Genomic DNA, 22,052 nt, shown 5'->3' on the forward strand with positions numbered 1-22,052 from the left:
CAAGACACTCCTTACGGCTATATCAATCCCCTTATATAACACATTCATATTATTTGTTTACCTGTTTATATAAACTTTAATCAAATGTCAGGTTATATAAAGCCCAGGTATTTTTTTTTCTTTGCTTACTGTTATTTCCTCTAATTGTTTCTTTGTTCTCTTACATAATCTCAAGAAAAATAGCATAGGTTGACCTACAGCTCCTACTTGGCATCACTCTCTTTTGTTTATATTATCTCATTAAAAGACGGCTTGCTCGTTTTCTATATATATATTACCTTTCCCATCATCCTTTCAAGTGGAATACCTGGCTTGCTGGTTATTTAAACATCTCATTGATTTATACACCTTCTTCTCCCTCTCTCTCTCTCTTCTTTCTTTCAGTATCTATGTTATCCATCTATTCAGGCATGAGTTACAACCTCAATCATCAAACTGCTCTTGATTGCTCGTCAACCAAAGATCACCCCTTGTACAATCCATTACCTTTACTGCCAAATGAACACTGCCCTTTACAACACACTGGCAGAAACAACTACATGCAGCAATCACAACCACAACCTCAAATGAACAATCAATCCATTGGCATGCCAATCATTGACAATTCATTTTATTATCCTCTCTACAGCACATTTACTCCTCCTCCTCCTCCACCACCACCACCACCTCCAGCTCCAGCTTCTTCTTCAGCCTCTGTCAACCACGCTCGTTTCTACCCTTCTCCAACTCCATCGTTCCATCAAACGCACCATTTCCATCAACATCAGCCAGCTACGCAACATGGCATCAACATGACAGTGTCTCCATTGTTAAATTCCTCGCATTCACCCTGCCAAATGTATGATAACTTTTTACCTAATGACTACTATATGATGCAACCCGGTAGACGCTCATCTGTCAACACATCACGCTCATCATCTCCTCAACAGCAAGATACCCTCCACTCCAGATCTGCAAGCCCAGTCAACAAGCGTTATAGCTGTCGTATTTGCAATAAGCGATTCACTCGTCCTAGTTCACTGACAACTCACATCTATAGCCACACAGGAGAGGTATGCTCATCATTGTCTAGTCGTAAGAGCATGATGCTGACCCATTTCTTGTAGAAACCCTTCAAATGTCCGGTTGCAGGATGTGGTCGCAACTTTTCTGTTGTCAGCAACTTGAGACGACATGCCAAAATCCACGGCAGTAACAATCATATCCTCAGCACCTCATCCTCTTCTTCCACAGCCTACTCATCCTACTCTCCTTAAAAAATCAGTTTGCTCCTCTCACTCCTTAACTCTCATGACTAACATTATATTTTGCCACACCATGAAATGACGCCTTCTCTCATCACAAAAACAGTTCTCTCCTTACAATTTCATGTCATTATTTGTCTTACAATGCAACACAAATAAGAAGAAAAAGTAGCAATCAAATAAAAATAGTTCTTTATACATAAAAAAAAAAAAATCAATGTGTCTAGCCGGTTTCCATGCGTTTTACGCCAAATCAGAGATTTGATTGGGAGGACACACATGCTTTGTAAAAGGGCTTTGGCTGTCGTTCTGAGAACGATGGATCTCGGGAATGCTAGCATATACGTTATTCATAGCTTTCAGTACAATTCTGCTAAAAAAAAAAAAAAAAAAAAAAAAAAAAAAAAAAAAAAAAAAAAAGCCATGCGTTTCGAATCACAGGTTGGCTCTCGCGACCTCATTTCATTCAGGTACACTTGCACCAAGCATTGCAAAAGCGTCACGAAAGATTGTCATCGACTCATCATGGCTGTAACCTGCACCGACCGCCTCTCTCGCTTTTTTACAAATACACTCATCATGTCTCTATTGCATATACGTCGTGTTATCTTTGCCCAGCAAAGTCCTATAGTGTATCGCCCCTATACAACGCTACCCGAAAAAGCACAAGAAAAGGCGTTGGCAGGCTATCGAAAGTATGCACAGCAATTCAAGAGCAAACCGGGATCTTACATGACAACATTTGCAATTTTACATGAATTGACAGCAGTTGCGCCTTTTCCATTTATATACTGGGCTTTGGATGCATCGTCCATCAAGATCCCATTTCCTGACACAGTGGTATCTGAAGGCAACCGGTTCATCAACAAGGCTCGTGTCTATTATGGGTACGAACCTTTAGAGCCTGAAAATAGGGTCATGATGAATTTGGTCACTACATATTGTATCGTCAAGGTAAATGGAAAAAAAATGCTTTATTCAACTCAATGCCATATCAACATCCATCTCTCTTTTAGGCATTACTACCAGTGCGAATTGCAGCATCTGTCGGCATGACGCCCTTCTTTGCTGAGAGATTCGTTGGGCCCATGGTGGCATTTGTACGCAAACGGTTCTAGAATAATAAATCCTCTTTGTCACCATCTCTTCCATTTGCCTTCACGGCATCTGCATCCATTCCTAATACGATAACGTTCTTCAATCTATCTAAGCGGTCTCTTTGAATTTGTAATAGCTCTTCCATATCCTCCTCATCAATAGCGCTGGTGGCCGACTCTTTAGCAGCGTTTTGAGATGATTGAGGTTGATCTGTTTCCATCATGTCTACACTCAAAGAAGCATCCATCTGAGACGATTCAAAATCCATGTCTGTATCCACATTCATGGTATCTGGAGGTGGCGCTTGCTCTGCTTTTTTTTGCTGCTGCCTCTCCTTTTCCAAATTGTCTGCTTTGATCTGTATCACTTTTTGTTGGTATTCTAGTTGCAAGACACGTTTGGATTGCTCCAGGATAAAGTAGATTTGATCGCACACGGTTTCAAAGTCTTCGCACTTTTCTATCAGCTTGTCGTTTAAGTGAGGTGGTGTCTGAAAAGCGGCTGCTTCAAATTTACTAGCAAACACTGGCTTAGATGTCTACACACGTAAGTTCAATGCTTCCATAGTGCTTACTTTTCTTTTGTTGCTGCAAAGTGATCGAGTATTCTGGCTGCTTGTTCAAGGATGTCCTGTTGATGTGGTGAGTATTCGCTATGGCCTCAATTATTCATAGACTCACGCACAGTTCCCAGCAGCTTTTGTAGTGTCATTATCTCATTGTGCAGAGGTCTCTGCGTTGTTGTTTGTACAGGCTGATAGCGAGGAGGCATTTTTTTTTGTGGTTTATATGAAAATGAGAGAAAGGGGAGAATCAAATGTCCCAAAAATTTATTCGAGTTTGTTATGTACAGCTGATGTTGATTTTGTCTTAATATTTACATTATCTATTCTGCAGAGGAATGTTGGAAGCAGCAATGGTGTCTAATGTAGAGATTTGGCCGAGGTCATCTTGAATCGCTGTCGATATGTTTGAGCTGTTGGCGGCCTGACTGGGCTGGATATCGTATATCTCTTCTGCAAATTTACGTCTGGCAATGTAACTACAGACCTGTCAGTAAGTGACATTAAGCATGTGATGCGATTTTGCTCTACCTTTTATTATGAGGCCTGCATAATATATGATACATGTTCTTGAATGGATTGCCAAAGTTGTACGGATGGTCCTCAAACGGCATGGATGCGAGATTGGATCGTAGCTAATATTTACAACCATGAGTTCTCCTTTACCACACCGAGGACTATAAATAACCAAGCACTAACCTGTTCGTGAGTTGTAACACCTCGCATGACCAGAAAGCAGTGGTAGCCCGTCAAACAACCCACTGGAATAAGAAAAAAAAAGCAGAATATGGCAATGAAGAAGCTAATCGGTGTATGCAACAATGACGCTTGGAACGATTCTTCGCTCGCTGCGTATACCAACAGCACATGTGTCAACGAGAACGCTATGGCATAACAACACAGGAGCACACAACTCACGATAAACGTAAAGAACGTCGTATAGTTTCGCTTGCCAACGCAATTATTGAGCCAAATACAGTGGTGGTCTTCATTTTCTATTCCACACACACACACACAAGGAGGTTAGCGCATGGTCCACGCCTACAAAGACTCCAAATTGGATTTACCTGCCTACACAATTATCGCATTGTCTACAATGACTAGCTCGAGGTGGTCGATAGATGCAACATGTTTCACAGTACTTGAGTCGAACTGGAACGCCTTTGATTATCACTTCCTTGGGTAGAGGAAAGCTGCTCACATCAGACATGGAAGAGTACCTGTATCCAAATCGATTGGGGTCGTTTTTGTGTGGGTTCATGCTCTTGATATCTAAATTACGAGGTATAATCTATGTCCATGGACATGAGTTCTTTTTCACAAATCAACAGCTGCACGACGCTACTCTACTTACGCCAGGATCCGTCCACGATGTCTTGAGCATCGAACTGAGTGTGATGCAAAAGATGTATGCAAAAACGATGGGCACAGCCGGCGAAATATGATACCATAACCAAGGACATCTGAGTAGTTTTATTAGCATACATAGTGAGCATTACAATAGTCGCTCTTACGTGAAAATGAGGAACAGGACCGAAGGCATAACCACCAGAAATAACGATATACAAAAAGCCCATAAGGCTGTACTCGTCAAAAATCTTCCTCCACAAAAGAATACCGTCTTTCCATCGTACATTTTGTAGTTTCGAGTGCTCAATTGACGTTTGCCTTGAATGATGCGAGGAGGCTCTATGGTTTGTTGTTGCTGTGTATGAGGTGTCCTATGTTGTAATTGTACATTGGAATGAATCGCTGGAGGAGGAAGTGGTGGGTTCGAGAGATCAAACTGCTCAAAGCTTTCCTCTTGAGTGGGCACATTTCCAAACCGAAACGAGTTCATATGATGAGGAAGCGAATGTGCTGGAGCCGCAGCTGAAGCATCTAGTAAGAATGGTAAAGGCAGTATCACCCTGTTTTCAGAATTCGGCTCTGACATGATGGTGGCTCTTGATGTGGTTCTTGTATATATATATATATATACAGTATCTGAATTGGTAAGAGTAATTGAAAGAAAGGGAAAAAGAAAGACAATCAGCAACCACGGATATTTTCTCTCCGCGAGATCACTGGCCATTGCACCACAACAATGCTATACAAACCCAAATTTGGGATACAATCAAACTTGACGTGAATGGACGTGAAGCAGGTGCTCGACTGTCATTTCCTCAGAATGACATACACAAGCAGCTCTGAAAGCACGCAATATATAAATATATATATATATACCAATAGACATTTTACCAGAAATGCTCATTAGGCAATCGCAAAATGAAGATGAAGGCCTATTCTCCACACTAATGAGGCCTTGAGCCAACATCATAGAAACTAGCTAGTTAAATGTTCATTCAAAAGACAACCTGCGTTGCAAGTTTTATTGCAAAGGGCACTTGAAAATGCATACTAGGATGATGATAAATGACTCTAATGAAAAGACGACGAAACGAGCAGGATCACCCACGCTAACCTGAGCCTTTATAGCTGAACTATCACTACAGCTCTAGAGATACTGATAATATCAACTCCAACGAGTAAAAAACGTGGACATTTCAAAACGAAAAAAGGCAAAATTGCAATACAAATACAAGTTTATTTATTCAAGCGTCATTAAAAGCACACAGAGGAAAAGCCATGTATCTGTAATAGAATAGTCATCAGTAAATGTTACAAAATGAATATCAGTAGAGAAAAAGAAATGTCAAGAAGAGAGAATTATAGTCAGGGTGTCAATTTGAATCATGTTTGGTAGTTCATTTGAAGAAATTCAACAAAAATACTTTTGCTAAAAGCATCATTTTATAATTCTCTCTCTCTCTCTCTCTCTCTCTCTCTCTCTCTGCTTTTAATCTCTTCCTGTATACGCTCTGCTCAACTTACCATGACAATCTTGTAGTTACAACAACAATAAAGAAGAAAACTCGGGAGATGGACATCTGGGCACCGTGGTTTAAATAGGCTTTGGAAAAAATTTTCTTGGTTACTTCAACAGTCCTCTGATGTGATTCCAACAGTCCTCTTTCATCCGCTTCAAATGTGTATCACGCTCATGTCTGCAAACACTCTTGCTATTGCCGCTTTCAATTTACTAGTCAAGTGCAATCGATACTGGATTATGACGACGTGCTATACATTTGAATGGCATATATACGAGGCGTCACGTTAAAGATGCATCATATTTATCCTGGTTGAATTACTGAAGATATACTTTATTAGATGTTACATTAATTGACACGATTCTTTCAGATAATGCCTATGATGATGGTGATGATGGTGATGATGATGCGGTTTTGTGTTGGCTGTCGTGGCCTTTGATTTGTCCTTGCCGTGCTTTTTATCGCAATTACAACGCTGCTCTTCTGTGTCTGTTTCGTACGTTGAAAAGGAATCTGTTGATTTGAGATCTTGCTTCATGTCAACACTTTCAGAATTGATTGAGGAGGAAGACGACAACACCATTGATCCCCTTCTATGATGGCATGTCTTATCCAGCTCATAAAAGATGATGTAGGCGTTTTCTGCAAGATCCTGGCAAATGCTTGATGAATTACTGCTCTTGATTTGTGTAACACGACTCGAAGCATTCATATCATCTAATTTCAACCAATAGAAAGTTGAATCATGGTTGTCCTGATCGTTTTCTTCCATGACTCTTGCGTAACTGATGTAATGACCAGCGTAAGGCGAATCACCCTTATGGCAGACAGCACTTTTGAAATGTAGCGTCCAGTTGATAAGATGACCACAGGTGGGACACATTGGGTCATCCACATTTTGATTCACAAATCTGTTGAAATCGATGGTAGGTGGAATGTCGACATGTGTCTTTATCTTGACCGAGCCGCCTGAGCTGTTGTAGCGATAACGCTTCAATACAATGGGTAAAATCATGTGTGTATCTGGAAACGAAGAGTCGACTTGCGTCTCGATGGCTCCGCCTTGTTCGTTGGAGGCAGTGTAGAACGGCAACAATTCCAGTACTTGCCAAGCAGTAACAGCCTGTTCATCCTTCATTCCATGTTTGCTGTTGGCCCTTTTCAATAGCTTCTTGAGGGTATATTTCTCGTCCTTTTCGCTCAGCTGTCTGTCATCCAGCATGGTTTGTAATGATGGGGAAGCAGCCACGTTTTCAGACACATCTTGTTCAACGTCATAATCTACTTGTCGTCTTACACCCGTGATAACGTTGTTATAGAAATAGTCTACTAATATGTCTTGCAGTTTAACCTCTTCTCTAGGTGCGTCATTATTATTGCTGCTGTTGTCAGGAATAGATAGGGTCAGGGTTCTGTCCGTCATGACTCGATCATCGTCTGTGTCCTTGTTGGCTCCATGAAATAATCTGATTTGAAACTATTAAAAAGCAATATATGTGAGTAAATGGTTGCACAAACCCAGATTCAAGCTTACTGGTAAATATGGTAAATCAAATGTTTCTGTAATAAACATAAAGAGCTCACTGGCATCCTCTTGCGTCCAATCACCATATTCATTTTGCCCGTTCCATTTAGCCTCTTTCATGACTTTTCTCAGCCAGTGGACGTAGTCTGCATTCACAAAATGGCCTTTCCTCAGCTTGTTGACAAACAGCCGCATCAGTGTCTGCAACTTGACCTTTTCCTCCTGGTCAGGAGGTATATCATACGTCAACAGCGGATCAAAGGTGGTGTTGGATATAAACATGGCGAACAAAAGAGCGTCAATGTAGCAAGATGTTCCGCCATCGTTTTCGGAACCGAGCAGCGGTTTATCAATGCTGTTGGGAGGCTCGACTAGAATGCCATGGGAGGCCTCTTCATAGTCAATTAGATCCGCTATGGACCTTTTGGAATCCCAATCATTGCTTTCCAGTATGCTTGCGAATATTTCATGATCCAGATTGACTGAGAAATTGTTGTGAGCATAACTAGAGAGTTGGGTAATCTTGTTGTTCTGCTCTGAAGTGCGCTTTTCTTTGGACGACATGTATTTTGATTTGCTGTTGTTGTTTGCCTTGTTGTAATGTGGAAAAACCAGCTTCCAGAAGCGATCCCTCTTTCTGTGGGCCTTTTTCTTCTTTTCCTCCTTGATGTCCATCTTTTTTTTTTTTAAGGGTTCAAATGATGGAAAGAAAGAGAATAAAAAAGGAAATCTGAAATCCCATGCTATTAAGACTTGAGATCGAAGTCACCACCAAAAGAAGGTGTGTAGAGTGCAAAGGCATAGTTTTAGGAAAAAGCTTAAATTATGATAGTATTTAATGTTACATTTAGTTTTTGAGAAAACAAAAAAAAAAAGGACGAATAAGGTTATCAAGAGGGAATAATACATAGCTAAGCTTCATTGTGGGCGGTTGAATTGGCAATGTTAGATTGCAGCTGTCTAATCTTTTCCTTGACCAAGTCCTCCCAGTTATTTTCTGATTTGTCAATCACGCAATGAGATGAGGCGTCTTCTTTGTCTTCAATCACAACATGATGCGGCTCATCCCACACTTCAATTCTGGGACTCAGTTTACTGTGGCCGAGATCAATGACTTCTTCGGTTGTTTTATGGTGTTCTCCGTGTGCTAGAGGCGGTAAATGGCTAAACATATTTCGAAGGGTGTCGTAGGTGCGCGAATTGCCCTCTTCATGTGCAGCGGCAGTGGGAGCAGCAGGCGGTTTAGCGCCAGTTGGGGACGAAGGAGATGTAATTTCAATGTTTGGTGAAGGCTGTTGTTGTTGTTGCTGTTGTTGTTGTTGTTGTTGTTGTTGTTCAGGAATCTCGTCTGTGCTTTCCTTGTGGCGTCTAAAGAGGTTTCTCAAACCACCAGCATTTGGCATATGTGATGGAGGCGGTGTGGTGACGATACCAACTTCTTCAATGTCATTGGCATCTGATGGCGATCTGCTTCTGTTCATCCAGCTTCTGAAACTAGACACGCTAGCTTCATTTCGTTCTGCATTAGTGCTTGATTGATGTGCTCCGCTTCCAGCTCTGGGATTTACAGGCTCTAAGAATCGTATACTCTGAGATTCGTTTGTTGCTGTAGCAGGTATATGGAGATGTTGAGGCTGAGCAGGTTTATCATCGTATCCGCCCACTTGAGTTTCATCTGATTCATCAGGTAAGAAGTCTTCTTCATTCAAGCCATCATCATCGTCTTCATCGTGCATATCAATTGCATAAATAGGCGTGGCATTAGGAGCAGCGGCAATAGTGTAATCATGTTGAATGGTGTTGGCCAATGTGTTGCGCTTCAATTGGGCCATGGCTTCAGCATGCTCATCTGTTTGAGCACGGACATCTTCTGATTTTCTAAGACTGATTTGCTGGCCAAATTGAAGCTTGGGCAGACGAAGGACCTGGCCGCTGCCTGTACTAGCAATGGACAATGTACGAGTACGAATACGCTTACCAATCTTGAACAGCGGAATAGTTGTGCCATGGACTAATGTGGACGATAACACAATAAACAGCACGACAGGACTAATGAGTTCTATGGTCAGTGGCTTCTCTTCTGTTTCGTGATAGATTTCAATCATCTCCTCCTTGGCCACCATGGACAAAAAGACGGCACCAACACCCATAGGGCCAAACCAGCCACTAAAGATGGCTTCTCTGTATGTTCTCATGGCAGGCATCACAGGCTTCAGGACAATCAGGATAGGCAAACGTCTGAATAGCAGGATTAAGATGGCAATTACGACCAGGCGCCATGGTGTCAAACCAAGAGCAGCATTACCAAAATCAGACCAAGGCTACATGGTGTGAAGATAGAAGGGTCAGAATGTCATGTACACATTTAAGGCGTTTTTGTTGTCTTACAATAATAGCCCCAATATAGACAAATACAGCTAAATTCAGCATCATATCAATGACTTCTTGGAAATGGGCTTCTTCTGTTTCTTGTCTGAACCAATCGTCCCATGAAAATGCATTACCAGCAACAAAACAAGCTAGTAAATCATCACTTCCAGAGAATCCAGTCATGCTCATCAGGAACAGCTACAAGGAATTAGCTTTCAGGTAACATGACAAGCATGTTAAACTACTTACGGCTAATGCAATTGCGAAACAAAGGAACGAAGGTTTATCGATCAAATGGCTAGACAAGGATGTCAGCATCATTTCTCGCACACATTCAACCCTGCATTGCACTTACTTTCTTTCAGACCACTGCAATATCTTTCTGGCCACCCATCCGACAATGAGTCCAATAACACAGGAGAGTGCGATTTGAAATAGCAAAGTGATATAGATCCATTTTCCAATTGCGGTTCCAACATTGGGTTCACTAATCAGAAACAGTGCAAGAAAAAGAAAGGGGAAACCCATACCATCATTGGCCCCACTATGAAAAATATTAAATTCAGGGGTTCACATTGTTGCAATATGTATGTATGTATGTATGTGTGTGTGCTGTTGTACCTTTCTGCGGACAATGCATTTCGAATATGAGCTGGCACATGCTTCTCGGCGAATCGGCCTTTGACGACTGAATTGGCCAAAATCTATGCTTGATGGATCAGAACAAGTGCAAGGTAAACGGCTCTATTCTACTTACTGGATCAGTGGGACAAACACAAGCTGCAATGACTAGAGCATGGAGCTAATCATCGAGCGGTTAGAGACAAAAAAAAAAACAGATGATCTGACTGCACATTGGACACTTACATAGTTAATTGGAGGAACCAACCACCAAATGAACAATCCACTGATGAGCCACATAAAGATCATAATGGGTAGCAACAGCATGAACATGGTCAGCCATTCTTTTTTCATGTAGTGTCTATTATAATATATGTAAATATTTTGATTCGAGTGATGTGTATGTGTGTGAAACATTACTTGGGTAAATCAATACCGACGGCCATTACCTAATGATGAAAAAATGTAAGCGATCGACCAATTGAGAAACTTCACTCTCTTATTTTCTGCTCACCTGAATTGCAAGAATGCATCTAGTCAATTCTTTTGTGATTTCATCAGCGTCTTCCCAGCTGTTTGGATCAAATCCATTTGACACTAATGGACCTGCAATGATACCCACAATTAGAGCGACAACTGGATGGTGAGGATATGTTAGCATCAGCCATCATTCAGCAAAAATAAAAAAAAAAGCTATCCCTACATGCTTCTGATAGAAAGCATCTTTCCTTGATAAACATGGACACATAACCAAAGAACACAATGAAGCCACTCAAAATGGCTATGGCAATGGTAAATGTCGAAAATTCCCCCGGTATAACATGTAAGGCACTCATCAATTTCTCAGGTTTCGATTTATCTAGTGCAATAAAGAGGGAGATGAGAGGGCTAAAAAAAAAGATAAATAGAAAAGAAAGAAGAACTAGAATCAAAAGAAAGAAAAAAAACTTGAAAAATAGGATTACAGACGTCTTGATGCTCGTCAATTCATGACGATTACAAAGTCAGATGTACGCTTTAACAAACGTGGATGAGGAATACGAGACGACTGTGTAACTACAGTTGGCATTCATGATGGCATACATGTTGTGGCAGATGGAGTCAAAGATAATTCACAAAAAACAGCGTCAAAATCATGTAGAATGGCATTGATTTCATACAGAAGAAGAAAGACATTTGATGCTTGATCCCTTTTGCTGTACCAATTTTTTCAATGGACGCCTAATCGGCTAGCAATGTCATGTGAAGCTGTGATTCATAACTCTGTTTTGTAAATTTGATTGCCCAATCCAATATAAAACAAGGTTGCTTTCTCGTCATTCTAAGTAGATCTGCAATATGTATCATAATAATATATAATTACAAGGTGCCTCCAACACCATAAGTAGTAAAAAAGAACCGCATGGTATCATTTTATCAGTTGCAAACTAAAATACGTCATTTCCATCGGATGTTTTGTCGGTAGCCTACTGTAACCTATTTTTCATGCTGAACAATCGCCTTATTTACCCTATCAATGCTGAGCTCCTGCCGGGGGGAAAAGCTTTCAACTTGGGGTCACCTGTCAAGCAAGGGATAAAAAAAAAAAAAGCAGTTCCCGAACATGGAGTATGCGTGAGTACGTGTGTCACCATATCAATACCCGGGCATTGCGATGACTACATGTACAATTTAAATATAGCGTTGTTGATTGATCATTAGTTGTATCGTAAATGCTCATGATTCTCTTCTAATATGTAATATTGAATGATTGGTTTGCATCCGGATATTCTCGAATATGTCAGTCTGCAGTATCAATCGGCTGCTATGCTGATTTGATTTCGGGTACCTGGTTGCTATGTGATCTACCGGATTTCGTTCTTGATCCAAGCACTGACTTTAAAACAAATTTTTGATGGATACGGTTTGATTTTCTTGCCATGCTATCTGGATGGGAGTACGGGAGGATCAATGAAGTTCAGGATAACTTTATTATAAGAGTAAAACTTCTAGTTTTGGAAAAACAAGCACCTTTGTCGCATGCTTACCTTCGGAAAGAGTGCCGTTCAACCTATTAGCATTACGACATCTGTGATGCTCAACTCTATTTCCTCATACATCTGTGCTTCCTTCTTGTCCCAAAGCTCTGTTTTATTCGACAAATAAACACGCATCAGCTGCATTGATCTATAAATCTAATCACCTATCAGATCTTGGCATTTTTTTTTACATATTTGTGCATTGGATATCGTAACACGTACTTCCAACATGTATTGAAAGGTTCCAGAACTATTCTAATGATTGAAGCAACAATTGAAGCATTCTAGTGTATGCACTTCTCAATTTTTCAAACACATAGAACAAGGCTGCATAAGGAAAAAGCCGGATTTATTTGATCTAGTATGTTTTATACAGCAACAGAGACATCAGCCATTCTAAAACTGGCATGTCATGAAACGTATACCTGTTGTTCAACAGAAAGAAGAGTAGTCTATAAGTCTAAAGGTGGTATATATATATATATATATCTTGTAGCAAAGAAATGTTTTGGAGTAATGATACAAAATTCACTGGAGTTAGATTATCAAAAAGTAAAGCGATTTAAATCCTTGTAGAGATTCGTCATGTTAATGTTTCCGGCATCACAGCTATTATTAAACTTGGGTACTAGTAACGGTCCATGTGGAGGCCATGAGACCAATTCTTGCAACGAAATACTGCCATTGTTGCTGTTACTGAAAGCAGAGGCTGGAGTATAGAGAGTATCATCATTTAGCCAGTTTGTAACTTGAATTAGATTATTTGCATCGGCAGGAAAAGGACCAGCAAAATCATGGACAAGCATGGAGTTGAGAGACGCATTAGATTGTTGCTGCTGCTGTTGCTGATACTGTTGCTGTTGCTTGCACTGACCATTGCCAAAATACTGCATATTGTGATCCAAAGAAGAGACCATATCCATATCTTTGCTAAAATTGTTCATATTTGCGTAGCTAAAATTGTTATATGCTTGAGTCCCTTCGTTGATTTGATTCCAACCCTTGTTGCTGTTGAAACCACTAGAAGTCAGGGAATTGCCAAATACTGTCTCAATATCGCCGGTTCTTACATTTTCGATGCCAATAGGTGTAAAAAACTGTTGATCCATACTAGCATTTTGACCAGAGATGGCAACATTTAAGATAGGAAGAATCAAATCCTCGGAAAAGAGAGCTGCCAGAGTGGGGTCAAGTGGAGGATATAACAAATCAGAATGCGAAGAACAACTACCGTTGGAATTTGTGGTGGTATTGGTAGTGGTAGAAGCGGTAGACAGAGGAGATGGCATACAGACTGGTGTCATTGGAAGAGGTGATGAGCATGATATGTCTGAACCAGTCAGAGATGTTGCTGAACAGGGCGAAGGCAATGGTGGCGTAATGACATGTCGTTCTACATAGTAACGAGTGCCTGGCATACGAAGATGCATGCGAGCAACACCAAAGTAGACTCTTGCTTTGTAAGGTTTTGGTAAATTAGTGTCTTCCACTTCAATGTAATAGCTTGTGCTTCTTTTTTTTCGTTGACTGTAAGCTGCTTCAATCTTGTCATGATTCTCCTCTTGGAATTCCGTGAATAAGGTGTTTTCCAACATGAAGCCCCAGATCACCTTGCACTTTTTCAATGCTCTTGAGCGATTTGTACCAAGATTTGTTCTGATTCTCATTATAAAATATCAATGGGAATGAAAGATGTATGTAGAAAGATATAATGGCATAGATCGACAATCGCAATCCTTATATACCTTTTCAATGGATTTATGGCGCCCTGTGGATCGCCTGCCCTATCACATTTCTTTTCGCGTAATCCAGGGCTCAAAATGAACGAGGTAGCAATTCCACAGCAACCGCTTGTTTTTGGTTGTCGCTTTCCTCCTTAAAAAAAATCAAGTATTAAAAGTTGCGCATCAACCCCCTCCCCTCCCCCCAAAATACCCCAACAATTCTAGGCTTCTTTTGCTTCTTTGTGAATGGTCTGTGGGTTAAAATGGTTCAAGAAAAAAAAAAGAACACAACATTTTATGCCATATTGGTAGCGAAACTTTTCCGTCAAGTCTGCATGGATTACAATGTTGCCAATATTGTTTTTATTATGCACACCTACTGCCTTTGGCAATAATATCAAAATTAAAAGTGTTAATTTAACAACAATAAAATGAGTACAGACAAAGATCATTTATGTATGTAATATGAGATGCTATTATGTAAAGCTGATAAGGGTCAACATCAATGTGAAAAGCAAAAACGTCTCCTGATGCTTAATCGATAGAGCCAACCCTATCTGTGATTTATCTGTTGGATCACACCTTGCATCTGTTTCTATCTCATTGATCATCATCTTGGAATGTTAGCATCATTTGAGCCATAATAAAATACAGTTGTACATTGATTAGCGCAACGAAAAGAACCCCACCAGTTTTTTTTCCCCTTCTTCAAATGACCAATTGAGAAGAACAGGAACTGATTACTGTGTGCTGATGCTAGTACCTGCATCCAAGCTAAAATTAAGTGGTCTTGTGCTGATCATACAGCCATATTAATGGTAAGGCTTTTTCTTTCTATTTTCTTGGTAACAAATAAATCTTCACATTTCAATTATAGATAAACAGGTTTCCATGTATGTCATGTCTCGAATGGTTCATCATCATCATCACTCTCTCATACGCTCAGACGAGCTTTAACCAAACGCTATAAAATAGCTCGTATAATTAACATGCATGAGATCTCGAACCTATCAAAAGTCTATACTTTGTGTATTTTGTTTATTGACATAAACAGAATATACTGTCATAAAGAGGCAGTGTCATACCATGCTATGCTCTGAATGAGAACTCTGTCAACACTATGCTGTCTATTCTAAATTTACATCGACATCAGATGCACGCTTAGCTGTTTGTCCATTACAAATATGTACATTCCCCGAGATGTCCGCGCGACCATTCACCCTGGGTATGTAGCTCTTTGGTCATTTTTACTCTTCTCACGAAAAGATTGAGAGCTATGACCCTAATATCGCTGTATTTTTTACATGATAGAAGAAAAAGACCTTGTAGCTTACCAGGTAAATGCGGTGAATGTACCAAGTTTATTTCAACATTTGCTTTCATAACGACCATAGGAATACTTTGAGCATAATACAAGCTTCTGTCTTGATTTAAGATTGATCAACATACAGCATAAAAACTTGGGCTCAACTATTTGCATTGACTTGAGAAACTCTCGTCATGGCATGCAAAAATGCTCTTGAAGACTTGCATCCTGCTCAGATCAACAATGAACACCACATCATGTGCTGCTTCATCTAGTTGGTTTCATGAAAAGAGATGTTGAAAAGATTTGGAAAAAGAAGTTCAAATGAATGATCAGCATTACAAATTCATTATTGTCATAGTAATTACTTTGACCAGTGTAGGATCAATTCTGCATTGGATTTAGTAGTCCATTGCCTATATAAAGCATTTCCGCCATCTAGTGAATTATAAACGTAGCTTTGTATTCTAAAAACTTTACGTTTGACACGATGAACTTGAACAGATGCTAAAATACGTCTTCTTGGCGTCAAGTATCAGACCACCAGCATTTATAGTGGGCTGGCATTAAGAAGACACACTATCGCTTGCAGGAGGTTGACATTCAAATGACTTTTTCTCTTGGATGAGCTGATTGAGATAGTTCTACTGTATTGTATTTTAATTCTGATATTTATTGCTAATAAAATGTAGATTTGACATTATGAAATATGGGCAGTATATTTGCAGCAACACCAGTCTTTGATTTCCTGTTTCCTAAACTGCTGGTATCTCGGATATGCCGGCCTGATATTCATAATTCTATCAAACACCTAGCAGTAGTAATTATTTAGTATACATACAATCCTGCTTGATTTTATCACTGCATACTTTGTTTCCGTATTTGGTTTCAATCTGAAAGTCCAAATTCATTCAGTACAGATTATATACGTATAGATGTATCTCTGCCTTAATATAACTTGTCTTTGCAATTTGAGTGCAACAAACTGTAGTTAAAAGCACAATCCTTTATTATTTTCAGAGACAACAAAGAGTGTACGTCAGAACCCTTAAATGGTTCGATCAGCAGAGGCCACTCACGGTCAAATTTGACAGGTTTGAAGCCTCAACATCTTGAGATATATACCTTTCTAAACCACCTGAATGACGCCAAATGCTTGTACTCGAGTAGACGCAACTTCCTGGCACCTTTGCTCAACTTTTTGGCGACCCAAAAAAAAAACGGCCAAAAATCGACCAAAAACCATGAGGGGTACCTCATGATTTTCATCGAAAATCAAACGATCACGTTTTTTTTTTACCTTGAAAATGAAAACTTTTACTATGGTATATTGAATCAAAATATTTCTATAGATCTAACGTAGCCCCTGAAATCACTTTTGTGAGGCTTTCATATGTAAAATCTATACATTTTTGCCCAAATCCTCATTTCAAATTTTATTAAATTGCTCAATAAGTTCAGTCAAAGTATTTATTACAATTAGTACCATTAGAAGCGCCTTGAAAAGCACTTCAAGGATGTATTAGGAAACGTAGGGTGATCATCACAGTTTATATAATCGAATCTCACAGAATAGTTCAATCAAGTCGAAAAAAAGACGAGATTTGGCCAATATTTGAACAGAAAAAAAAACAATCTGGGTTTGAATCAATTTTGGCTCTGCTGTTGGCTGACCCACCAAATGCCTTTCTGATGATGACAATGATGGTTGCGATGCTGTTTAAACGGAGGCCATGGAACCGAAAGGATAATTGATTAGCACAAATACTTTTTTGGGAGTTTTACCACATGAAGGTGTCTTTTGCAATGGCTATATCTCAAAAAAGTCCCTGTATATCTTACTCATGGCCTGTATTTGCTTTTGACCAGCTTTATGCTGCCATCTGAAGAGCAACATCAGCGAATGGTATGACAATTCTGCTACCAAAAAATACGACACAAACGGAGAATGTAGTATACAAATGCTGCATAAAGCTTGAACTCTCTTTCACATCGTTTCAATAATAGCTTCCGTTGATATCAGTGTATAAGCAAAGGGAGGAGGATGCAGGGAGAAATACCTGCTTCCCTTTCTGACTCTCATATAACCTTCTTTTATTATTGATATATTGTTTAAAGTCTACTTAAATAGCAGGTTTATATTGTCTCTGATTTGAAATGCCTTCGGCGAGAGCCCGCAGCTCGACGCCGCCATCGAGCATAGTGAGGTTGATCGGCTAGTACCATTGATACCGCAATATTTCAAAATACGAGGTGATACATTTGGCACGAAGCAAGCAATATGTAGTCGATTTTAATGCGATACAAATTAATGAGAATATCAAAACAGTGTTTACTCTTTTCCAGACAGTGTGTTGAGTTTATTGAAAAAGAGTGTATGTATCTTTTGAAAGGCCAAGCCATAGTACACAGCGTATTAAGCAATAATTGTACGTTGCATTTAGCCCAGCCCATTTAAAGGACAATACTAACTTAATAGATCAAGGTCGGTTTGCGCCTGAACATGTAAGTTCATTGAATGTCTTGTTTACGTCGTGGGAAGTGACATATAAGAGGACACTAAAGCAGTTGATCCCAAAGCAATGCCATATAATCCCTTTTGAGTGTGAGCTGCGGGTGATGATGTCAAGCGCTGATACTCTATTGTCACGATTCTATTATGATCTGTATTTTCTTTCGTATCCAAGAAGTTTTGAAAGAAAATAGCCATTCTGACCACATAGAGAGAAAAGCTCACGCTAAGAATTTATTCAATCGTGCACCATGTTAGAAGTTTAATAGTTATCAGCCCATCCTCACCCTCATCGTCATTCTTATCGTCATTCTCGACTTCGCTTTTATCCTCACATTCGCCGCCTTCCTCGTCTTTTTTATCATGCCATTACCATGCTCAGCGTTACAATCCGCATTGCATTTGCCATAATCCTATACACCATATTCTCTGTCATCTTCATGATCGCTACCATCAATTTTATTGCCTTTCTTTTTATGGTTATAATGATCATCACCTCCACACATAGGAATTGCTCCATCATACTCATAGCATTGACCGCACTTGTATGATACTGGATCTACGTGGTGATGTTAATTGGATATTGTAATAAATAGCTCTGAGAGACTCGTTGCGGATTAGTCAAAAATAAAATGGCCTACTTGAATCTGCGGGTAACCTACGAGTTAAGCTTGATGAACTCTCGCCAACTTCATTACCACTACCAGAGGCGGCAGTAATGACACTGATATTTCATATCCTACTTGTGTAAATAAAGGATTGCTGATCAATCGCTTCTTGGTAGGTCATCCATTTGAAATGTATCCGTCTTCAGATCATGCCTCATGCCTCATTCCCATATCCCATTCCATCGTTTTAAGCACACCGATAATGAAAGGCTTGAGTATATTGAATATCATATGCATATAATACAGTAGTAGAGCAGCCTAAGCAAAAAGACAACAATACTGTATATGAAATACCCAAATTGGTGAAGACCATTTGATTTCCTGTCTATGAGACAGTCCAGTATGACTTGTAAACATATTGATTTGTGGCAGAGACTATACCTTGAAATCATTGCTCGCGCACCTTTTTCTCTAGTTCTTACACTTTTCTCTTTTTCATCTCTTTTGAATTCTCTTTGAAATTCGATTTTGAATTTGGCATTGAAAGTAGCATGTTGCTATAACCAAATGTTGATAAAAAGAAAATAATAATAATAATAATAGTAATAGTAATGGTGCAATTGAATGTTAGATAATAGAATGGCGGGTTGTTGTTGAGAGATGATGTATTATATAAACGAACGCCATGTTTTATAAATCTCCCAACTCAATCAACTTAATCCATTCATTGTATCTTGTTCCCCTTTGTTTATTCTACAAGATAAGGCGTCATATAACTATCTATGATACTTTTCTTCCAAAATGGAGTTTTCAGCCCCCTCCCCCTCTCCCCCCAAGATTGGGGTTGATAGTGGCAAAAGCACATTTTTCTTCATTGACAACAGCACGGAAACACCTATAGAGTACTCAAGTTTATAAAATAAACACAGGGCACATGCATGGACTAGTGCTGACGAATGCTGGTGCGCAAAAGAAAGGTTGTATGCGCCACTGTAGCAAATGCTACCTTTGAGCGATCCATTTTCGACAGTTTGGCTGGAGTTGACCTTTTTGGTAGTGTAGCTCTTCTATTAAAACTGAGGGTACCGCTTTAAATGTAAGGCTTTAAACGATAGTCTTTTTCCTTGATTTAGGCCTTAAACGATAGTTCCTTCTTTTTGGTCTACACATTGAAGAACAGTATAGATGATAAAGTAGTGCAGATTCGATACATACTCTTCCCCTTAGAGAATCTCCAAGACAGACAAAAAATAAGCTTATTTGTGTACAAGATACATAACATTATCCATGTGTGGTATTATTCGATGCGCATTTCAGTTCTGCACCAAGTTCCGTGGCTAATATAACTCTATTTAGAACTGTTCGACAACGTTTTTGCCTAAAGATCGTAAAATACAGAGTTTTTAAGTAAAATCATGAAGGGAGCGTATATTTGTAACTTGAACTTTTTACATAAAAGTAGATCCAACGTAGAGCTATTCAATGGTTTTTGTTTTATTCAAATACGACACGTCTTTCCTGAGATATGACAAAAAAATGTAATCTTGCAAAATCATCGATTTTTATGCAAACTTTGCCTGTGATAGCAAGGCAAAAATCTGGATAGCAATTTCTTTTGAGGTAAAAAATTGGCGATATCTCGTGATAGAACCATACTAGAGGTGTGAATCAGGGCTTGTTCGATAGGTTCTTGTCTGTTCTACACTATGATAAGTATTGCAAGTAAAGCTCTGATGACAGAAACCTGGTGATCTGTCAAAAACAGCCAAAAAATCGCAAAAACTATTCTATCAAAAACCAACCTAATAACGTCGGCCAAAACACTTAAAATTGGTATCATTAGATTTTCCTTTAAATTCTACTCCAAGCTTTATTTAGCTGGAAAGCAATGTTACTATCAGAATCGCATGATATTAAGGCTGAACGATTTCAGAAATCCATGAATCCTCATTTTGAGTATTATGGAGGTTGGGCTATTGATAGTTTAAAATACCGCCTTTTTTTTTTTTTTTTTTTTTTTAGTATGTAGCTCAATTCAAACGTAAATTCGCTACCCTTGTCAAATATACCCTCTTAATTACATGTAACGGATTAATAGGTAAGGTGTTGGCGAACCTCATGGTGAAAATCGCTAATTCATATCTTGCTTTGCTGCCTTGTAGCAAGCTATCAAATTCTAGTACTTACCTTGCTGTACATTGATAAAAGTGACGTCTTTCAGCCTCAACCTTTTATTAGCATTTTTTTCCTTTTTTCGTTTATATATATATATATATTATACTTCGCAAGCTCTCTACTCATGAAACAACGCTACCTTTGTGAATAGAATTGAAGCAAGTATAACTGACAGTTATGCAATAGACGTAAGATACAATGTTAACGCGTTTTATACCGTGGTTTTACTTGCAACAACTCTACTAGGGATTTATTTCTGATCTTTTGCTGTGCACTGGCTGCACACTTGGCGGTGGCTGCTTTGATGTTATATCGTTGCTTCGGTGGTTCTTCTCTGATGTTTGCTTATCCTGTGGTCTGTTGTCTTTGATGTATGCTGGTTCTCTGGTCTGTCTCTGGTCGTGATGCTGTGGTAAGAAGTGGTAAGTATCTTTTTTTTTTCTTGCGGTCGCAATGATATAAACTTCTTTGAACGTTTGTACTACTGCTTCCTTTCCCGCGATAATGCATTCATGCTGTTTGCTTTATTGCCTTTTTTTTTCTTTTTTGCTGGCTGTGATATGATCAGCTCAACAAATACTTGCAACGTTGTTGCTTTGTATTTACGAACAACAAGCATGACACACTGCTATATAATTGTATTACCCTTCTTGTGATACTATGTTATATAGCTGTGGATTGTTGTTTGTGTTGCCTCTGTCGCTTCACATGAAAACAACATTGGTCTTCATGTTGTATTACAACACTTATACTGCTGCTACTGTTGCTCCTGCAATTGTGCGCAATTGTGTTCTTTTACATCATCAGACTGTTATCATGCACATTGCTCATGTATATATTTTTGTTGCAATAACAAGAATATAATAACGTGAACATTCTTAATGTTTTATTCATAACGTACTATACTTCTATAGTATTATTATGTTCGCTTCTTTTATTATTATGTTTCTTTGAAGCATACCTTTTTTTACGTTGCGTGGATGTGCCTATCGCTGAAGCTCAACAAGACTCTATCCGAGGCTAGGAGGTGGATAGGCTGCCTCCACTTGGTTATCGCTACTTACTTTAGTGATGATTGAGGGTCTCAATGCCAGTATTTAAAGCTAGGTGGTGTAAGTAAGGCATGCTCTAGCACCTGGGGGAAGTTTGATGATAGCAGCGGCTATATTACTATTATAACGGCGCTTAAAATTTTGCCTCACATCAAAACCGGGGGGAACCCTCGCAATTTTTTTTTAGGTCAGCGGAGTTTTCAAGCAATTTGATTGGCTCGGAGGATGAAGCACCGAAGGGTTTTAGTTAGTTGATCTTCTATTGATCTGTCATTTAACACTATATTGTTTCTGTAATAAAAGGGTATCTAAACTGTTACAATTTAAGTTCTTTTTATATATTCTAAGGCAAGACAAGGTGCAACCA

General features: G+C 39.2%; 8 protein-coding genes across 8 annotated transcripts; 2 read left to right on the top strand and 6 right to left on the bottom strand.

Moving 5' to 3' along the window:
- Positions 1–389: 389 nt before the first annotated feature.
- Positions 390–1,256, top strand: KRE5_3 (killer toxin resistant protein; the record flags this gene model as incomplete). Its single annotated transcript, XM_064825638.1, has 2 exons — positions 390–1,052; positions 1,107–1,256. 2 exons carry the CDS (start codon positions 390–392, stop codon positions 1,254–1,256), a joined length of 813 nt encoding a protein of 270 aa, XP_064676856.1.
- A 567-nt stretch (positions 1,257–1,823) lies between these two features.
- ATC70_006363 (uncharacterized protein) lies at positions 1,824–2,202 on the top strand (the record flags this gene model as incomplete). The annotated part of the gene is made up of 2 exons (XM_064825639.1): positions 1,824–2,131; positions 2,199–2,202. 2 exons carry the CDS (start codon positions 1,824–1,826, stop codon positions 2,200–2,202), a joined length of 312 nt encoding a protein of 103 aa, XP_064676857.1.
- Positions 2,203–2,358: 156 nt separating this feature from the next.
- On the bottom strand, positions 2,359–3,113 carry ATC70_006364 (uncharacterized protein; the record flags this gene model as incomplete). Its single annotated transcript, XM_064825640.1, has 3 exons — positions 2,359–2,857; positions 2,917–2,972; positions 3,027–3,113. The coding sequence occupies 3 exons, from the start codon at positions 3,111–3,113 to the stop codon at positions 2,359–2,361; spliced, it is 642 nt and encodes a 213-aa protein (XP_064676858.1).
- Positions 3,114–3,223: 110 nt separating this feature from the next.
- Positions 3,224–3,630, bottom strand: ATC70_006365 (uncharacterized protein; the record flags this gene model as incomplete). Its single annotated transcript, XM_064825641.1, has 3 exons — positions 3,224–3,383; positions 3,436–3,539; positions 3,604–3,630. 3 exons carry the CDS (start codon positions 3,628–3,630, stop codon positions 3,224–3,226), a joined length of 291 nt encoding a protein of 96 aa, XP_064676859.1.
- Positions 3,631–3,967: 337 nt separating this feature from the next.
- Positions 3,968–4,840, bottom strand: ATC70_006366 (uncharacterized protein; the record flags this gene model as incomplete). Its single annotated transcript, XM_064825642.1, has 3 exons — positions 3,968–4,195; positions 4,259–4,367; positions 4,419–4,840. 3 exons carry the CDS (start codon positions 4,838–4,840, stop codon positions 3,968–3,970), a joined length of 759 nt encoding a protein of 252 aa, XP_064676860.1.
- Positions 4,841–6,117: 1,277 nt separating this feature from the next.
- Positions 6,118–7,974, bottom strand: CAJ1_2 (DnaJ-like protein; the record flags this gene model as incomplete). The annotated part of the gene is made up of 2 exons (XM_064825643.1): positions 6,118–7,251; positions 7,309–7,974. The coding sequence occupies 2 exons, from the start codon at positions 7,972–7,974 to the stop codon at positions 6,118–6,120; spliced, it is 1,800 nt and encodes a 599-aa protein (XP_064676861.1).
- Positions 7,975–8,210: 236 nt separating this feature from the next.
- On the bottom strand, positions 8,211–11,126 carry mrpl38 (54S ribosomal protein L38, mitochondrial; the record flags this gene model as incomplete). The annotated part of the gene is made up of 10 exons (XM_064825644.1): positions 8,211–9,620; positions 9,688–9,867; positions 9,919–9,967; positions 10,025–10,213; positions 10,291–10,373; positions 10,427–10,471; positions 10,537–10,651; positions 10,711–10,739; positions 10,805–10,926; positions 10,994–11,126. 10 exons carry the CDS (start codon positions 11,124–11,126, stop codon positions 8,211–8,213), a joined length of 2,355 nt encoding a protein of 784 aa, XP_064676862.1.
- Positions 11,127–12,853: 1,727 nt separating this feature from the next.
- On the bottom strand, positions 12,854–13,975 carry ATC70_006369 (uncharacterized protein; the record flags this gene model as incomplete). The annotated part of the gene is made up of 1 exon (XM_064825645.1): positions 12,854–13,975. One exon carries the CDS (start codon positions 13,973–13,975, stop codon positions 12,854–12,856), a length of 1,122 nt encoding a protein of 373 aa, XP_064676863.1.
- Between the last annotated feature and the right edge of the window lie 8,077 nt (positions 13,976–22,052).

The sequence above is a fragment of the Mucor velutinosus genome (genome assembly GCF_035048745.1).
Source record: "Mucor velutinosus strain NIH1002 chromosome Unknown tig00001545, whole genome shotgun sequence".
Taxonomy (NCBI): Eukaryota; Fungi; Mucoromycota; class Mucoromycetes; order Mucorales; family Mucoraceae; genus Mucor; species Mucor velutinosus.